At 25.5% G+C, this 18,407-nt stretch overlaps 1 protein-coding gene across 1 annotated transcript in view; it reads left to right on the top strand.

Moving 5' to 3' along the window:
* Window positions 1–18,407, top strand: part of LOC100208434 (sodium/hydrogen exchanger 6) — a 57,992-nt gene that overhangs the window by 32,105 nt on the left and 7,480 nt on the right. Inside the window, exons 9-15 of the mRNA XM_065788411.1 lie at window positions 4,548–4,636; window positions 4,862–4,975; window positions 5,090–5,201; window positions 9,293–9,446; window positions 9,567–9,612; window positions 9,681–9,760; window positions 12,159–12,294. Coding sequence (XP_065644483.1) covers window positions 4,548–4,636; window positions 4,862–4,975; window positions 5,090–5,201; window positions 9,293–9,446; window positions 9,567–9,612; window positions 9,681–9,760; window positions 12,159–12,294 — 731 coding nt within the window. The remainder of the gene's footprint in view (window positions 1–4,547; window positions 4,637–4,861; window positions 4,976–5,089; window positions 5,202–9,292; window positions 9,447–9,566; window positions 9,613–9,680; window positions 9,761–12,158; window positions 12,295–18,407) is intronic.

Raw genomic sequence — 18,407 nt, 5'->3', positions numbered from 1 at the left:
CAGCAGTTCTCTTGAGAATATCTTTTGGAAGTAGAACAGTATCTGCTTTTTTGACTTTCTTCTTTAACTCTGGATCTGGATATGGGAAATCATCATTATCTTTTTTTTTATCGGATCCAATTGAGCTGAATTCACTCTCTGACATGGTTTCATTCAAACTTGATCTCATTTCAAACTTGGATAAACTCCTGTTAACAGAAGAAATGTAGCTTGTGTCTAATCCACCTATTCTTGTTTTTCTATCTCCTAATTGGTTTAATAAAAAAGCAATATCTTCAATCTTGTCTCGACAACTTCTTTTCTTATCAGCTTTAATGATTGCAACCAGAGTATCGAGCTCAGGTGCAATCCAAAAGATCCTTTTCATCTGAGTTAAAAATTTCCTTCTTTTTTCCATTTCTGATAAAGTTTGTCTTGATTTTTTTTTTTTAACAGTTTCCAGGTTTGGATCAGCTTCTTTATCTTTTTTACTAAAAAATGTGATTTATAGATTCTGAACATTTTACAACACATCTATTTCTGTTAATTAATTTATTTAACAGCAGACATTTGTTATATTAATTGTTTTCCTCTAATAAATAATAATATACAAATAAAAGAAAAAGATATACAGTCTGGTACCTACCTAATTGTTTGTAATTGCAAAATCTCAAATCCACCCTCCAACCAAGGTGCAATTAACTTTGAAAGAGTGCAGCATAAAGAGTTTTCAATATGGCATCTGATTTCAAACACAATGGATAATTCTACTTTTTTTTTATTTTGAATGCTTCTCCTTTAAATGCAAGAAGTATTGCAAAACCTCTTGCTCTGTAGAAAATTTGTCGTTTGGTAAGGATGACCTGGATTCCCCAACCAAAAAATTTACTTTTTTCTTTTTCCTGACATGAATAAAACTGTAGTAAATAGCTCTAATAAGCATATGAAGTAAGTATATCATGAAAGTTATCAATAATTGTTTCCTGCGTTTTTAAATGAAAATTAAATACTATTTTTGCTTAAAAGTAATTTGCATAACATGTTTAAGCAAGTACGCAAAAGTATTAAAGTAAGCGCGAAGCATAAAAATTTGTAAAAATCCGCATAATTATGCAATTTTTTAGTTAATTTTAGACAAAATATTTTAAGCAAATTAAATTACCATGCATTTTTATTTTTTTCTACTAACTTGGAAGAAACTCTGGAAAAAAAAAATAGAATTATTTTGAGTTTTAGAACTTGCTCATATGTGTTGAAAATAAGCTTAAAAAAGGGTAAAAAAGTCTAAAATTAGACGATTTGGGCACTTAAGCAACCCCTAAAAGTAATTAAAACTCAAAAAAAAAAATACTAAAAAAATAGGGGTCTGCGCAGCAGATAAAACTCCATGGTACTTTAAATTTTTTCATGATATCAAAATGAAGCAGTCTATTACACATACTTTAAAAAGAAATCTGAAAATCTCCTTTCTTTTTTACCTTTTCGTTTGATAAAAGCCTGAATGTTTCTTTTCAAAATTATCAAATAGATCCAAATAGTATTCATTTTTGGAACAATAATCTAAATACTTTGACTCTCAATTTTTGGGCTACCCTCCTGTAAAAAAATTACTTGAAAGTCTTACCACATCTTTGACAATGGCTAATTGCAAAAATCTGACAAAACTGTGTACAGGTGGCCCAAAATAAACTGGTTACTTCTTGATCTTGTTAAAAAGCAGCCTGAGCGACTAAAGATAAACTTTCTAAAATTAAGAGCAACCTCCATGTAGTTCCTGGTGCTTTTAAAACTGGTTTTCAATCAAGGAAGTTAATGAAAGCTTCGTGCAAACTTTTCCATGGTTCTCCTGCCAGAAGAGCTGATTATGTAACTGTGACTGAACTAAAGATAAATTAACTTTCACTAAATTGAATTTTTTTTAGTTACATTGCTAGTTTGTTACAGAAAATCTAAGTGAGATATCAGACAGACACCCCAATGGTTCCATCTCTTTAACTATTTATTTTCAATTGATTAAAGCTTAATGAATTTAATAGTCAAGCAATATGTTTTATGTAGCATCATAAATGGGAGGCAAGTTCTGGAATTTTATTTCACTAGAAAACAGAAGTTTCTGCTGTTAAAATCAATGACAATTGCTTTTGCTGCAGAACATAACGTTTTAGAATTAAATGAGAAAAGGTGTGATCTCAAGATGTTATAAATATATTCATGAAAGATCATTAGCTTATAGCTATTTAAATTCTTGAATAGATTTAAACTGATCTTGTTTTTTTAAAGCAACTAGTTACATCAGTTCAGAGTAAATCCTATCAAAAAAGCTGATTTTCATATACAGATGTAGGTCTGTATATTATCATAATAATAGGTCTGTATATTATCAGCTTTTACTTCTAATTCTTTTCTGCTTGCATATCTCTTCAAATAAATGTGGTCTTGCTTTCACACAATTCTTGAAGTTGTTAGAAAAAAGTTAATCTAATCTTTTACCACCATTAAAAAAGATATCACAATAGAAATTGTTTAGACAAATTTCAAAACCATCGAAGTTGGTATAAAATACAAGGTTTTGTCAAAAGTCTTGATAGTCGTTTTTTTGTAAGGTCATGGTCAAGCATAAGTTAAGAGGGTCTTTAGTATAAATAGTAATATGCCTAGTGAAAACATGAAAGAAAAGTCACTTGTCTTTTATTAAAAAAGACTATTGAAGATCTCATGATGTCTAACAAATTGAAGGCTTGACAAGTAAAAGTCAGTAATGAAAGACTGTTTGTAACGTCTTGTTGAAATAATAATAATATCGAGAGGAAAAAAAAAAAGATTCAAACAAAAGTAATCGAAAGTAACGTGATAATGTTGTCGAATCAAGTAGTATTAGGATTTAAGGAGCAGCAAAAAGTTTTGAGTGAAGTATGAAGTATGGAATGCAAATTATTGTCTTTCTAGTTATTTAAAGTATTTTAAATGTTGGTTATTCTTTCGAGCTTAATAATATTTTGACATTCTTTATGTTTAGCATTAGTTTATATATTTGTTTCAAAGACCAATTTGCTAATTTTAACTATATATAGAATATATATTTATATAACTATAACTATATATATTTATATATAGAAAGCAAGCTATCTGTTTTCTTTGGGGGTTAAAAATAACGTGTCTGGGGGTTAATGTCGAAGTTTTAATGCTAAGTTATTGAGTAAAAATGATAGAAATATCAGGGGAAAATAACCAAAATTTCATTGAAAAAATTAGGGAAAATCAGGGAATTTTATTCCAGAATTATAGTGGCAACCCTGTCTATTAGCCTTTTACTTTAGGAATTTACTGCTTGTGTGTGACCATTCAGCAAATGTATATGCCAAAATTTTAGATAATTTTTTCATCAATTGATACCCATAAATTAAAAAACTCACAAGTATTTTTTTTTAAATATATATAGTTTTAAAAACATTTTTTTATGCTGCTTAAAAAAAATTAAAAGTCCACAATTGTAAAATATAATAGAACATTTTTATCTTAAAACTTTGTTTAAGTTAAATTGGCAAGAAAATAAATGGTTTCATTGCCATTTTCATTTTTCTTGTCTTTGTATAAAAACAATTTTTCATCATTAAAACAATATTTTTCTGTTTATTTATTTTTATTGAAACAACAACAACAACAAAATTATTTTTTTATCATATGCACAGATTTCTCTCAATCCTGTTCTCAATAGCAGTAATAAAGTTAATTAATAGAAAACATTATTATACTTTGTTTCTAACAACTTCCACAAGGTTTAGTACTAGACCTTATATTTCTCGCCAACATTAATATCTGACAGTCTTATCTTACTTTATTTGCTGATAATGCCACTATGTGTTTGAGTCTTGATAAAAAGTTAATAAGTTAAATAATTTTCACCTAGTTTTTTTCTGTATATATTGTTGCCTTGAAATTTGTAGTTTTTTTCTGATTGTTATGCTTTGCATTTTGAAAGTCTTCTTTCAATTCTTTTTTTCATGCTCTTTTGCTGTTCTTGTTATTCTCCTATTTTTATAATTTTTGGTGCCTTGTTGAGAATGAGTTTGTAAATATAAAGAATGTGATGAACACAAACCTTGACGAACAAGGTTGCTCAGCAACGAAATAAGTTGAGCTCTGTACAGCTAGGGACACGTACTTACTCATATTTGAAAAATATAATTCTTCTGCTCCACCAGCAAATATTTTTTTAAAAACAAAATAAAATATTCTATTCTAAAAAATGTCATACTTCTGAGGTGGGGAGGGGGGGGGGCTTAATGGTTTTTATTACATTTCTTTATATATTTATTTAATTATAAAAACAGTTTTTATTTTATCGATTTGCTGTATTTATTAATTTGTTTTTTGATTATGAAACTTGTATAATTCTTTGCAGGTGCATTTACAAAATGATGTTGTTTTTCTGTAATTTTTTTTACTTTTTTGTGTTGTAGCTGTCTGTAGTACTGTCTGTCCCTCTAGTAGTACTGTCTGTCCCTCTAGTAGTACTGTCTGTCCCTCTAAAACTGTTGAGTTTTATTATTTTACCTTTTTTTATTTAGGCATTGTTGCAGTACTGTTCTGTGGAATATCCCAGGCTCATTATACTTTCAACAATCTATCAGACCAGTCAAAGACTGCAACAAAAGAAGTATTTATATTTTCTTTAATGAAGACATTTGTTAAGTTTGTTTTCACTAGAATAATAATTTCCTGTGTGTTTTAGTAAGTTTAGTCATGTTCACTCATTCTAAAAGAAAGTGCCTACAAAAGTTCTAATTTGAATTGTCCTCTGGATTCACCTCCTGTGATATTTGCTAAAATTTTTATTTGCTCTATTCCTACAAGTAATTTAATAATTTTTGCTTTTTTTTAGGTGTTTGGACTTCTAAATTTTCTTGCTGAAAACTTTATTTTTTGTTATATGGGGTTAACATTGTTTACATTTGAGCGCCATCAATGGGATGTAGGTTTTATTGGTTGGACATTTGTATCATTTCATTTTATTCATCAATTTTTTTTATTTTTTTGTGTTGTTATCACTGATTACATGTTGTTATTATTAGTTTTGTTATTTTTTATCCTTAATATAAAAAAATACAAGTTAGCTACAGCTGTGTCCCGATTTTGTAATGTGTATCCTTTATCCTTTTTAATGAATTTAAAAAGAAGCAAGAAGATACCCATGAATTTTCAGCACATGCTTTTTTTTGCTGGTATGTTTTGCTCTCTTTTTTGTTTAAAAAAAGTTTTTTGCATATTTTTTATTATTGTTTTGTTTTGAAGTGTTTTTATAATTTTTTATTAACATAAATTATTTTTTACATGGTTTCCATGGTTATTTTTTAAAACAACTTTTATTTTTTGCTCCTTTTATTTGAATTTCTTCAAGTTTATTTTTTTATTTGTAAATAATTTTAAGCGAACTAAATTGAGAAAAATTCATTGTTTAGTATCAATGGATAACAATTTACAATCGTTAGGTTATAGCATATTAATTATCATTAATTTTCGCGCACTTTGCAAATGCATAAAAATTGTTTTGAAAAAATAAAAATTTATAAAATGCAATAAGCATCTTCATTATGTCTAATAACTTATTAACTAGAATAAAGTTTATTTGAAAATTTATAACTTATATAATATAACTTTCTTATATAACATATATCTTTTTTATATATATATAATTTTTTTGCCAACTCAAACACTTTTAGGTTGGCATTGCCGAATGCCGACCCTAATTCCGAGGTTTGTATATATATATATATATATATATATATATATATATATATATATATATATATATATATATATATATATATATATATATATATATATATATATATAAAAGAATAATCATGGTAAAGTCATGGAATTTCATTTTCGAATTTACATGGCCACCTTGAATAAGTTTAACTTGATTTTTAACTTTGGTTAAGTGTTAAATTTTGTTTAAGTAATAACTTGCTAAACCTAAGTATGCTTTATCCCAAAAAGTAAATAAAAATGTTTCAAAGCAAAAGATCTAAAAGGACTAGTTAATTGTTTTAAAACTTTATAAAAAGATTTTGTTCAAAATGAAGTATATTGCTCCATAAGTTTCTGTAAAAGTTAAATTGAGTTTGAAAAAAGATCAAAAGAGCAAAAAGAAACATTTGGAATCACAAAGAAAAGAAAAATTTGGAAAGTCGAAAAAAAACTTAATTGTTGGCTCATTCAGGCTTGTCGAGCCTAGCTGGAGCCATGGAGATGCTATTTTTTGGTGGAACTTAGCCGTTGCCAAAAATCAAGCGACTCGTGTTTTTTTTTTTACAATAGGCAAATATTATTTATTCATTGTTTAACTAATTTGTGGAATGAATTATTTAAAAAATTTCTATTTTTATTAACTTTATTAACAGTTACAGTCTTGCCAAAATGTAACAAAAAATTTATATATTAATGATTTTGTATTCAACAAAATATTATCCTTTGATCACCGAAAAATGTGTCTTTTCCAAAAGTTAGTTCACTAGATTGTCTCAAAACACTGGTGTTAAGTGATTATAAATAAAGTAGAAAAAGTGACTTAATTGCAAACATATTAATTTAATTATTAAAGCTTACTACAACAATAACATTTACAGTTATGGTAGTTAAAAATGGCATTATAATGATAATGATTTTTTAATAGCATTTCCTTATATGCTTTATTTTATAAAAAAAAAAAAAAAAAAAAAACTAAAAAGTGGAAACATTTTTACATTATTACATATATTGCTTTATATTATATTTTTATATTGATCTTGCACTGTTAAATATTTGATGTGTGATTTAATGACCAAAAGTTATTTGTATCTTGAATTACCAGAATTGATTTTATTAAATTGTTTTTGTTTGCTTGTGAAAAAGCGTTCCTTTATAAATTAATTTTGTTTACTATGCCATGGTTCATATTGTCGCATTTGATTAGTCAACAATAATCAAGTAATAGTAAGTAATAACAGAAATTTATTTATATATCAAATCACATGATGTTTTTTAATGTTTTTTATTGTTAAAACGTTTCAAAATTTTGCATATCTTAATAAATCGATTTGTACATATTACATAATTACTAAAATAAACTAATGGTTCCATTTCTTACCGAGTCAATAGACAATGTCCTTCATAATTTATGCGGCCACTTTTTGAAGAAAGACGTTTAGAAAAAGCAAACTCTATATAACCTGGTCAAAATTATCTTTACTGATAAAGTAAATTAAGCGTTATTGAAGTCAGTTGATCTTGGTTTTGCTATAAAACATGATATTAAAGTTTTGAGAAAAAAATGGAAGCAAAAGAATGGAAATTGAGCTATAATCATTTACGCATTCTTCAGTCAGGTATTTTACAGTTTTTGTCTAGTTTATGTATGCATTTTACAGAAAAAAGTATATTGAAAAATAATCTTGTTTGAAGTACCTCATGTTTGCCTTCTAAAGTTATGTTGAAACTAGCTGAGTTGTCAACAACTTTATTAGAAAAAATGGTTGAAATTCTTGTTGGTTTAAAAAAACGGACATCTGAAACTGCGATGAAAACCAAACCTATTGTGTATTCAAAATGATTATGAGTATTCAAAGGCTTTATCAAATGTTGTTAAGGCTAATACATAACTATTTAGAGAATTTATGGAATCTAGAGATTGATTGGACTCACATTGGTTCGGATCCCAATTATAAATCTCTTTGATCTGCTTTCTAAATAGTTTTATTTTTATCTTATGGTCAGGCTGCTGTTGAGCAAGGATTCACTGAAAATAAGATGCTTCTTGTTGAAAATCTTGATATGGAAAGCCTTATTTCTCAGTGATTAATTTGCGACTATATAAAGCAAAAAAACTTTAAACCTCGCAGTTTTCCAATTTTAAAGAGTTTGTTAGCTTATGTCAAATCTTCTCATCAAAAATATCAATCGCTTGTTCATTAATCTAAACTGATATTGATCTAGGAGAAGAATAAAAAAGAGAATAAGGTTGCATTGGAAATTCAAGAAATAAATACTAAAGTTGCCTCTTTAGAGAAAACTTTTATGGAGCATAATAAAGGTGCTGATAACTTTACATTTGAGGCAGAATAAAAGAATGATTTCAAAATATTATTCAAATGTAATGCCTTGAAATGAGCTGCAACTTATAAAGTGAGTATTATTAGTGAACTGAAATGCAAGAAAGTAAAGTTGGTGGAACAGAATTCATAGAATTCATTAATCACAAGTTTATGAGTTGTTGTTTTTTTAAGTCATTTTATAAAGTTCGTCTTTTCTTGATGGTAGCATAATTTTAAAATACCCGCTCTTGGTCTGTAAAACTGGTTAATGTCTAAAAGGGTATTGGATTGTAAAGAATTGCTTTAGCAAACCATGTCATTTAATATGAAAAATAGCATTATTAAAACATGTCTAAACAACACTTGATGGTAGCATAATTTTAAAATACCCGCTCTTGGTCTGTAAAACTGGTTAATGTCTAAAAGGGTATTGGATTGTAAAGAATTACTTTAGCAAACCATGTCATTTAATATGAAAAATAGCATTATTAAAACATGTCTAAACAACACAAGTGTGGAAACATGGACGTTAAACTTGTAATAATAAAAAAAAGTCCTCTAAAATCCTCTATTTTTTTTCAAAATTTTGTAGTTATGCAAAAAAAAATCCTCTAAAATAGATGCAAAATCTCCTCTAAAAACCTCTAATATCCTCTTTTTTTTATTAAATTTTATGTGGCCACTCTGTTTATATATCTTTAAAACAAATTTATTTAGATATATCAATTATCTAAAGTTAAATATGTAACAAAATAAAATAAATGTATTTTTGTGATAAGTTTAAAAAAATAACAAAAAAAAAACTCAACTAAAACGCAACATTTTTCAACATTTGTTAATCTTAGTAAACAATGTTGAAGACTGAATGAATTTCTGTTATGAAGGTGTAGGAATAAAGTTGTTCAAAAACTTGCAAAGCATCCTTATTTGACATAAGTATAAACATATAAATATTTGGTGTTTGCTCCATGTAAGGAAGTTCTAAAACACCAAAATGCTGAATTTGGTTTTAGGTAGGCAAATTTGATCCAAAAAAATGTTCCAAAAATTGCAATTTTTGTTCATTAAGTCTAGGAGTCAGAGCCGAGCCAGAGTCAGACTTTTCTTAGGAGCTGGAGCAATAAAAAAACTTTCCACTCCACAAGCCTGGGCTCATTATCTCATACATACATGGATTGAAAACAAATTTGACTGTGTCAGGTAAATTTTAAAACTCAAATTAATTTTTTTGATTTTAGGTTTAAGAGGAGCAATGGCTTTTGCTTTAGCTATTAGAAACACTGAAAGTACTGCAAGACAGCTTATACTTACAAGTACTTTGATTATTGCTATTGCCACAGTTTTGTTTAATGGAAGTTTGACCACTTATGCCTTAATGAAACTTGGCATAAAGTATGTATCTATAGTTGTTATTTTACTTCTAACAGTTTTGGCTACTATTATTCATATTTTAATTTATAAATATTATTTATAAATATTATTTATAAATATTATTTATAAATATTATTTTAGAGTTAATGTTGACCCAGATGATGAAATTTCTAAAGAAACCAGATTGGTATGGTGATATAATATTATGTGATATTATATTGTTTGATTACTAAAATGAAGTCTTATATCATTTAGAATAGCAGAGGCGAGGAAGTTGAGGATATATCTTATGAGCGTTCTTGGCTGGTCCGCAAATGGCATTACTTTGATGTCAAGTATCTTTTCATATGAATAGTTTGTTGTATATGAGTTATGTGAATAATGGGTTGGTTAACCTGATTTTTTTTATTTTATTGTGACTTGAGAATCACTTAAGTGGTCATATGAATGACCACTTAAGTAGATACGAAGATGCTTAGATGACCAGGTAGACAATACGATAGACACTTAAATGACCAGGTAGACACTAAGATAGACACTTAAATGACCAGGTAGACACTAAGATAGACACTTAGATGACTAGGTAGACACTAAGATAGACACTCAGATGACCAGGTAGACACTAAGATAAACACTTAGATGACCAGGTAGACACTAAGATAGACACTTATATGTATAAAAAATAACAATAATCATAATGTTAGTTTAAAATTTTCAGCTTTCTTATCTACATAATATTTTTCCAGTGTTTCATTTTTTGAATGACCTAGAGGTATTAGATCCAGATCACCTGTCCAACTTTGTCATAAATTCTTTTTTAATTTTGATTTTTTTATTTTAAAAAATATCAGATTTTCTAGTAGTCCACTTCTTCATTGTTGATTTGTAGCAAATTTTAAATAGACATTCCATGTCTCTATTCCCATAAAGGGTTAAAAAGCTGAAGCAGAGGCCAGTTGTATCAGTAAAAACCAGCTGAGTTGTAAATACTTTTGTCACTTAATTTATTAAACCATTTTATTGATATAATGTAAGTCTTTAAACAATATTCAAGAAATCAATAAGTTGTTTCTACAGCTGTGTTAAGAGTATGTTGGTCTAATGCTTAAAACTTTTTTTAAATATTGTTAATAATTCGTAATATGCATTCTGGAAAACATTGTTATTTTATAACTTAACATTTTTTGGAGCAAAAACATTGTTCATTAACATTAGAAGCATTGTTTATTCTTAAACATTGGGCGGAGCAAAGTTAAGAGGTTACAAAATTAGAGGTAAATTAGAGGTTACAAAGTCATTGTTGATAATCAGACTGATATTGTTATCTAATGTGAGTGTCAAATCTTTATCATAAGAGTTTAAAGGATATTCTGAACTATATCTTATAGATATATAGCCAAAAATTTTAGCATCTTTTGTTTTGTCATCAGTTGTTGCAACTACTAGCATATAATATCTCTGAAGGTAATTGTTTAAAACCACTTTATGGTGCTTAGACTTATTTCATGAGTTCTCAAATAAAAACAGCAGACAGTTGGTTCACATAAGTTGTGTATTTTATAATTCAAAAACAAGTTTATTTATCAAAGACAGTTTAATAAAGTGCTTTTGAGCCATGCTGAACTTTTTTTTAAATTATTGATTTATAATGTAACTGTTTTACTGTTAATCTAACATTTAAAAAATGATTAAATTTTCAAAGAACGAAATATTCTAATGCAACAAAACATTTTTTAATTTAATTTTTAACACATATTGTAATAATATTTACATGGTAATAGAAACTTGCAACAAACTAATAAGGTTTAGAAAAATAAAGAAATTAGAAATGTTATTTTTAGTGATTTTCACTTCAGGATATTATCCTCAAGTTCACTTAAAAAATGCCACTTGGTTCTCTTGCCTTGTCACACTCTATTATACACTTTAAAGTTTGATTTTTGTTTAATTTCATTGGAAATTTTTGCCTGGTATTTGTTTTGTTCTTGCATTCTTTTTGTTTTGCATTTTTAAGATTTAAAGTCTGATAATGACTAGTTGGTACATATTAGTTGTGACAAATAAGTTTAGTTTGTTTAGTTGATTACAGTTTGATACTTCTTGAATTTTAAATAGCAAATTTATATAGTTCTTACTGTATTTTGAAACATTTAAAAATGGTTTAAACTGTAGCAACAAAAAATGGAGAAGTGTAGTAAAAAATTATAGTATTATGAACATATATGAAAAAGTGACAACAGCCAATATTATATAAAAGTGAAAAAATGATTATTTTTTTTTTTATTTTTTTTTATTTTTTTTTAAAGATATGTTAAAATAGACAGCAACAAAATGCTGTACAACTTTTTTCTGGTTCTTTCATGAGAATTATTATAATTCCATAAGAAATTTTTTTTTTTAACACAATCCAAAACTGGTTCATCATTTTTTTAGGATTTTTATATGGAGAAAAAATGTGTTGCTAAATATTTTATTCTACCAATGATTTTTTCTTTTTTATTCAATCATTATATCTTGGTCAATGGTTCTTTTCTTTGTTCAATGGTTGCTTCTTTCACTTTTTTTTTTATCTCTGTCAACCATCATTATATTTTGATAATGTTGTAGCCATTAATATATGTTAATAATGTTGAAAATCATAAAGAAATGTATAATATTGTGTAATTTAGTTTAACATTATGTAAAGTTGCTGTATTACATGAGTGCAATAAACATTTTCTTACCTTTATAAAGATATATGAAGCCATTATTTACTAACAATGCTGGATCATTAGCTCTCCCTGGTATATGTTCTTCTATATGCCCTTGTTTTTCGAATCCTCCTCATACACAGTTTGTTAATGAAGTTTATGAGAGAAGTGATAACCAGGTATTTTTATTTTTTCTTTACACTAATGAAACCAATCAAAACCAATCAAAACAATCAAATGTTAAAAAGCATTTGAATTAAGTATAATTTTTAGTATATTGGCATTTATTAAAATCATGAACCTTGGTAGTTTTTGATAACAATTTTATTATTTTTTGTTATTTTGTACATTTTTGTAATAATCATTAATATTGTTTTTAATAGTATAATAGTTTGCTTTATAATAATTTGCTTTATAATAATTGCTTTTAATCTTTCCTATCAGATCAATATATTCTTTTTGTTTTCAATAAGAAAAGTCTTTTGTTTTTTACATATTTTCAACCTGGACATGTTTTGCATGCTACATAATAAATTTAAAGTTTTTGGATAGCAATTATATTTCTCACATAGAATTAGAATTGAAACCTCTGACTTGTTCATATGTTGTAAGCTACATAATTTTATAGACCTAGCTACCAGATTTATTTTTGTATATTATCAAATTGCTTATTTTGGTTCTTTGGTTCTCTCCATATGCTGGTAACAGCAAAAGGCATTGTCTTTCTTCTACCTCATATCCATTCTGCTAAAGTAGTTCAGCAGGTTCAACATATCACATGAGGGGGATGTGATTTGTTCTGATCACCCATGGGTATTCCAAATATTTGGCGTTCATATCTATGATATGGTACCTTACACTCTTTTATGTAATACTTGCTTTTTTTTCAATATAATATTCACTTACATAGCAAAACATATCAGGAAAATTTCGAGATTATCTAATAGCCATTATGAGAAGAACAGAACTTACCCAGTCAACACAAATACGTATAAAATGTGTTTTAGATACGTATTTAGAGTAGCTTAAGATGTTTTAAAAACAAATTACTTTGGTCTTGAGCGCAAACTTTAAATGTGTATTTGATAACAAGTATGCAAAATATTTTGTATACATTTTATGAACAATGCAAAAATAAAAAAACCTTAAATTTAAAGTACTTATTTAATTACATATTTTTTGGTCTGAAACATACATATTATTATCTGTCTTGTAACCTACAGCTTTTCTTTATACATCCGATCCTAGGCTGCAAGAGGAGCTCGCTAACAACCTCCCATGAAATGTTTTGTGGAGCACTAAAGTTATTTAGGCATGCAGTTGCCAGTTAGTGCAAAAAATGTTTTAACTTTAAAATGGTTGATAATACAAAAAATTTTGTAAAAGTTTGTAACATTGTGTTATTTTCACACATACTGTTAAGATGTCACTTGAACATATTTATATATATATATATATATATATATATATATATATATATATATATATATATATATATATATATATATATATATATATATATATATATATATGTATATATATATATATATATATATATGTATATATATATATATGTATATATATATATATATGTATATATATATATATGTATATATATATATATGTATATATATATATATATAATATCAGGCCTTGTTTTAAATAAAAAATGCTTAACGTAATAGCCTAATGTAAATTTGACGTCATAAAATTCTCTTTACTTTTTTAAATTACTGCAATAATATTAATTACCGCAAAATGAGTTAAATGTTATTTAACTTATTTTTTATTATTACTATTAGGGGTGTCCCGGGTTAACTATCCAGCCGGATAGGTGTATTATTCGGAATTGGATATCTGGCCAGATAACAACATTATCTGGTTTTTTATATACCGGATATTTAATGGTGATGTCATTTGAAAATTGAAAGAAATATAGAAATCTTATATTTTTAAATAATCTAATGTTAATGGTTTCTATTCAATATTGTTATTATTATTAAAAATTTTTTGCGTAATTATGCAGTGGAGTTGTGGAAAATGACCATATTTATTACATTCCCTGCTTATCTGCTATCCTCGTGGAATGCAAATTGCTGTGAAATCACAGCTATCATAATTTTTGGAAAAACTTCCAAACAAAACTCGCCATTTTGAAGGTTTATCACAGTAATATTTTGTCATAATAAAATATAAACTGTAGGATTTAAATTACATCATCTGACCGAATATCTGGCCGGATAATTTCGATATCCAGTATGATAGTTACAAAAATGTTATCCAGGACACCCCTAGTTACTATAAGAGATCGTCCATAAATTACGTAACGCAAAATATAATTTAAAAATATAAGGAGAAGTTAAGCTCTTTTACGCAGCGATTTTCATTAAACTTAATTTTTATTTTTTATTTAAATTAAGACTCTGCGAGGAAAATTTTTTGATTTTTTTTGTTTTGTTTATTGTGAAAGTTTGTGTTATGTAGTTTATGGACAATCCCTAAGGGAATGTTAATTTTCTTTTATCTTTTTAATATTAAATAATTAAATTTAATATTATATTTTTAAAAATGTTTGATACTAATAAATTTCTTTCTTTTCTCAACATTTACATTAACAAAAAATATGTTAAATTTTTGAATTTTTAAATGATTGTTTCTTAAATTTCTAATTGCGACTTTGCAACTTTTGATTTAAAAAAAATTATCGAGTAACAAATAAAAAAATTATGTTAATTTTTTTACTTTTTTAAAATTTATTATTCTATTAACGATTTTGTTGTGAAAGCAAAGATTATTTTTCCAAACATCATTTATTAAAATTATATGGCTGTATATATCGTTTATTAAAAAATAATCATTGCAATTTAACTTGCATTATTAAAAAAAGTTTAACTTACATTATGCGCAAATTTTTGATGCAACAGTTTATTTAAAAATTAATTTTTAGTAAAAAAAAAAATGTTTCAGAGGGAAAACTGAAAAAACAATTGCGATAAAAATAAGCTAATATTTTTTTAAGAACCGATAAAGTTTAAATATTGATCAATATTTAGTAATATTTTTAAATAAATTGACAGTTAAAATTAAACCCAAGCATTAACTTTAATTTTAATAAACTTAAATATATTTTTTAAATCAAAATTAAATAATATTTTTTTCTTTATCAGAATAAAATTCTATATTTTTATTAAGTTAGTTTTAAATTAAATCATTTTTTATCAGAATTAAATTATATTATTATGATCTTCAAGCTTAAAGTATTAGCGTTTTCCAAGCAAAAAAATCAATCAAAACAATAAATAAAAAAAATAAAAATAAAAAATAAAAACAAATTTTTAACTTTATTTGAGTTTTTTTCATTAGTAAATAGCGCTTATAACATAATTGTCATTCAAACTTTTGTAACAAATGTTTTTACATAAACATCATTGAAAAGTTAATGTGCTTTTTTTTTAAATGAATTACTTCTTTTATCTTACCACTTATAGAATAATTTAAAAGTTGAAAAATAATTAAAAAATTAACCAAAATCACTTACTCGCTTAACCAAAATCACTTACTGCTTATGTAAAATGGCTTAAGGCATACATGAATTGCTCTATGTGTAACCTTTTAAAACAAGGCCTATATATATATATATATATATATATATATATATATATATATATATATATATATATATATATATATATATATATATATATATATATATATATATATATATATATACACGTACATATATGTACATACATACATACATATATATTTATATATATATATGTATATATATATATATATATAAATATATATATATATATACATACATACATATATATATACATACATACATACATAGATATATATATATATATATATATATATATATATATACATACATACATGTATATATACATACATACATACATATATATATATATATATATATATATACATACATACATACATATATATATATATATATATATATATATATATATATATATATATATATATATACGTACATACATACATACATATATATTTATATATATATATATATATAAATATATATATATGTATATATATATATATAAATATATATATATATGTATATATATATATATATATATATATATATATATATATATATATATATATATATATAAATATAAATATAAATATAAATATAAGAAGGCTGAAAAGCTAATCCTATTCTGTAGGGCCCATAGATCTGAAAATTATTAATTTTAGGTTTCTAGGATGATTAAGTGGTAAATGTAAATTTTGATTTTTGGCATTTTTCATTTTTTAGTATATTTAGCTGTATTGAACCTATCAACTACTCAGAAAAGTTATATTCATATAGCTCTACTTTATCTACTTTACCGCAAGGGAATTCATGGAAATGGAACTCATTCCAAATTTGTTAAACATGGAACCCTTACTTACAAACTCCCACCACACCCATTCACCCAGCCAACAGTAAAAAAAATACAAATTTTTTTTTTACTTTAAAATTTACCTTTACATTAATAATTATTTTCTATTTCTATCTGTTTACCACAGATAAAAATAGAAAATGTTGTATTTCAATTAGTCATTTAAAAATTATGATAATTAAAAATATATAATTTAACTTTTTTTTGGAAAATGGAAGAACAAACAGAAATATATAATAAATAGTAAAATATGGAATCATAAACTAAAAAATAAAAGTTTTCTTGGTCTGTTAAAATATAAAAAGAGACAACCTAACAGACAACTTCCTAAAAATTGTAATATATTACTGTACCATTAGTTTATCATTAGTATGAGCAGCAGCAAATATGCACTGAAAGAGTTACCTAACAGACAACTTCCTACAAATTATAATATATTACTGTACCATTAGTTTATCATTAGTATGAGCAGCAGAAAATAAAAGATTTCTTTGGACAACATTGGATGCCAACTAAAACATAAGAGCAAAGACCTAATTTGCTCTGATGTCCAGTCAATATTAGGCAAAGACTAGATAATAAAATACAGTGACTGTACTTAATAAAACAATAGTTCATACACATTTTTTTGAAATTTTTGTTTTATTTTCCTTCTATATTTTTCTTATTGTTTTTTTATTAAAAATAAGCAATTTCTAATAAACACCTTCTGACAATAAGAAAAAATGACAATAATAAAGAACAGGTTAATATATAGTTAATGAGATAATAATATAGTTAATAATAGTTAATGAGAATAGATATTTGGTTTTCAAAGATTTAGATGTTTGTAAGAAAGACATCGAAAGTTGGTTTAGTAATGAAAACCTGTCTACTAACGTTTATTTCAAAAAGTTTCATAAAAATACCTAATAACTTTCAGAGGTCAACAATGGAGCAGAGCGGAACAGTTGATCCACTCTGTTGAAGTTAATCCAAGACTTTTTTATGCCACAAGAGATCAGGATCACATTCAAAATGTGCTTTTTGTTTCATGGGAGAACTGAAAAGTTTTATTAAAGTCAATAACCAAAGAAAAGTTGAATAAATCTTAAGGTTTAAAAATGTTTAACAAAAAAATATACTCCCTCTGTTTCGAAATACTGTTCCAATTTGCATTCAAGGTTAAGAATTACTGAAAATAAATAATATTTTTAATTAAACACATTTTTTTTTTTTTAAATATAGATGTTTTTCTATAATTTTAAAAACAATTTATTTCGATAATATTATATAATACCATCACACCAATAATTTCTAAAAAGGATGTTTTTTTAAGGAAATATTTTGTTCCAAAATACTGTTCCGATTTGTTAAAAATGAATTATAAACTTTAAAATTTAATAACATTTTATCATTTTTAGTGGAAAAAAGAAAATAGTAACAGCTTTTTAAAAGTTTTAAACCAGTAATAAATTATTTAATAGTGGTTAAAATCATTTAGTTTAAATACTTTATGCTCATTAGATGACTTTATTGTTTTTAATTCTGTAACAAATGAATTCAGGTGCCTAATTAGTGGTGTTTTTTATTGAATTTTTCTACTGCAGTAACAATATATTTTAAATTTAGAAACAACTAACATAATTTATGATACTTTAAAAATTTGCAACTAAGTTTTTGCAAAAATGAATAAAAGAGATACATGTGAACTTAGAAAGGAGCAACATAGAGTGATTTACGATGAGTTGTTATCCCAAAGCATTAATGAAAAACTAAAAAAAGACCTAATAGAAATACCGCTGAAAAATTTAGTCTTTGCACTAAAACAATCAGTAACCTTTGGCATCAAGAACATAGAAACGTGTGCTCTA

Source organism: Hydra vulgaris, chromosome 01 (assembly GCF_038396675.1).
Source record: "Hydra vulgaris chromosome 01, alternate assembly HydraT2T_AEP".
Taxonomy (NCBI): Eukaryota; Metazoa; Cnidaria; class Hydrozoa; order Anthoathecata; family Hydridae; genus Hydra; species Hydra vulgaris.
The sequence above is the reverse complement of the archived record's forward strand: the minus strand, read 5'-3'. Positions and strand labels throughout refer to the sequence as shown.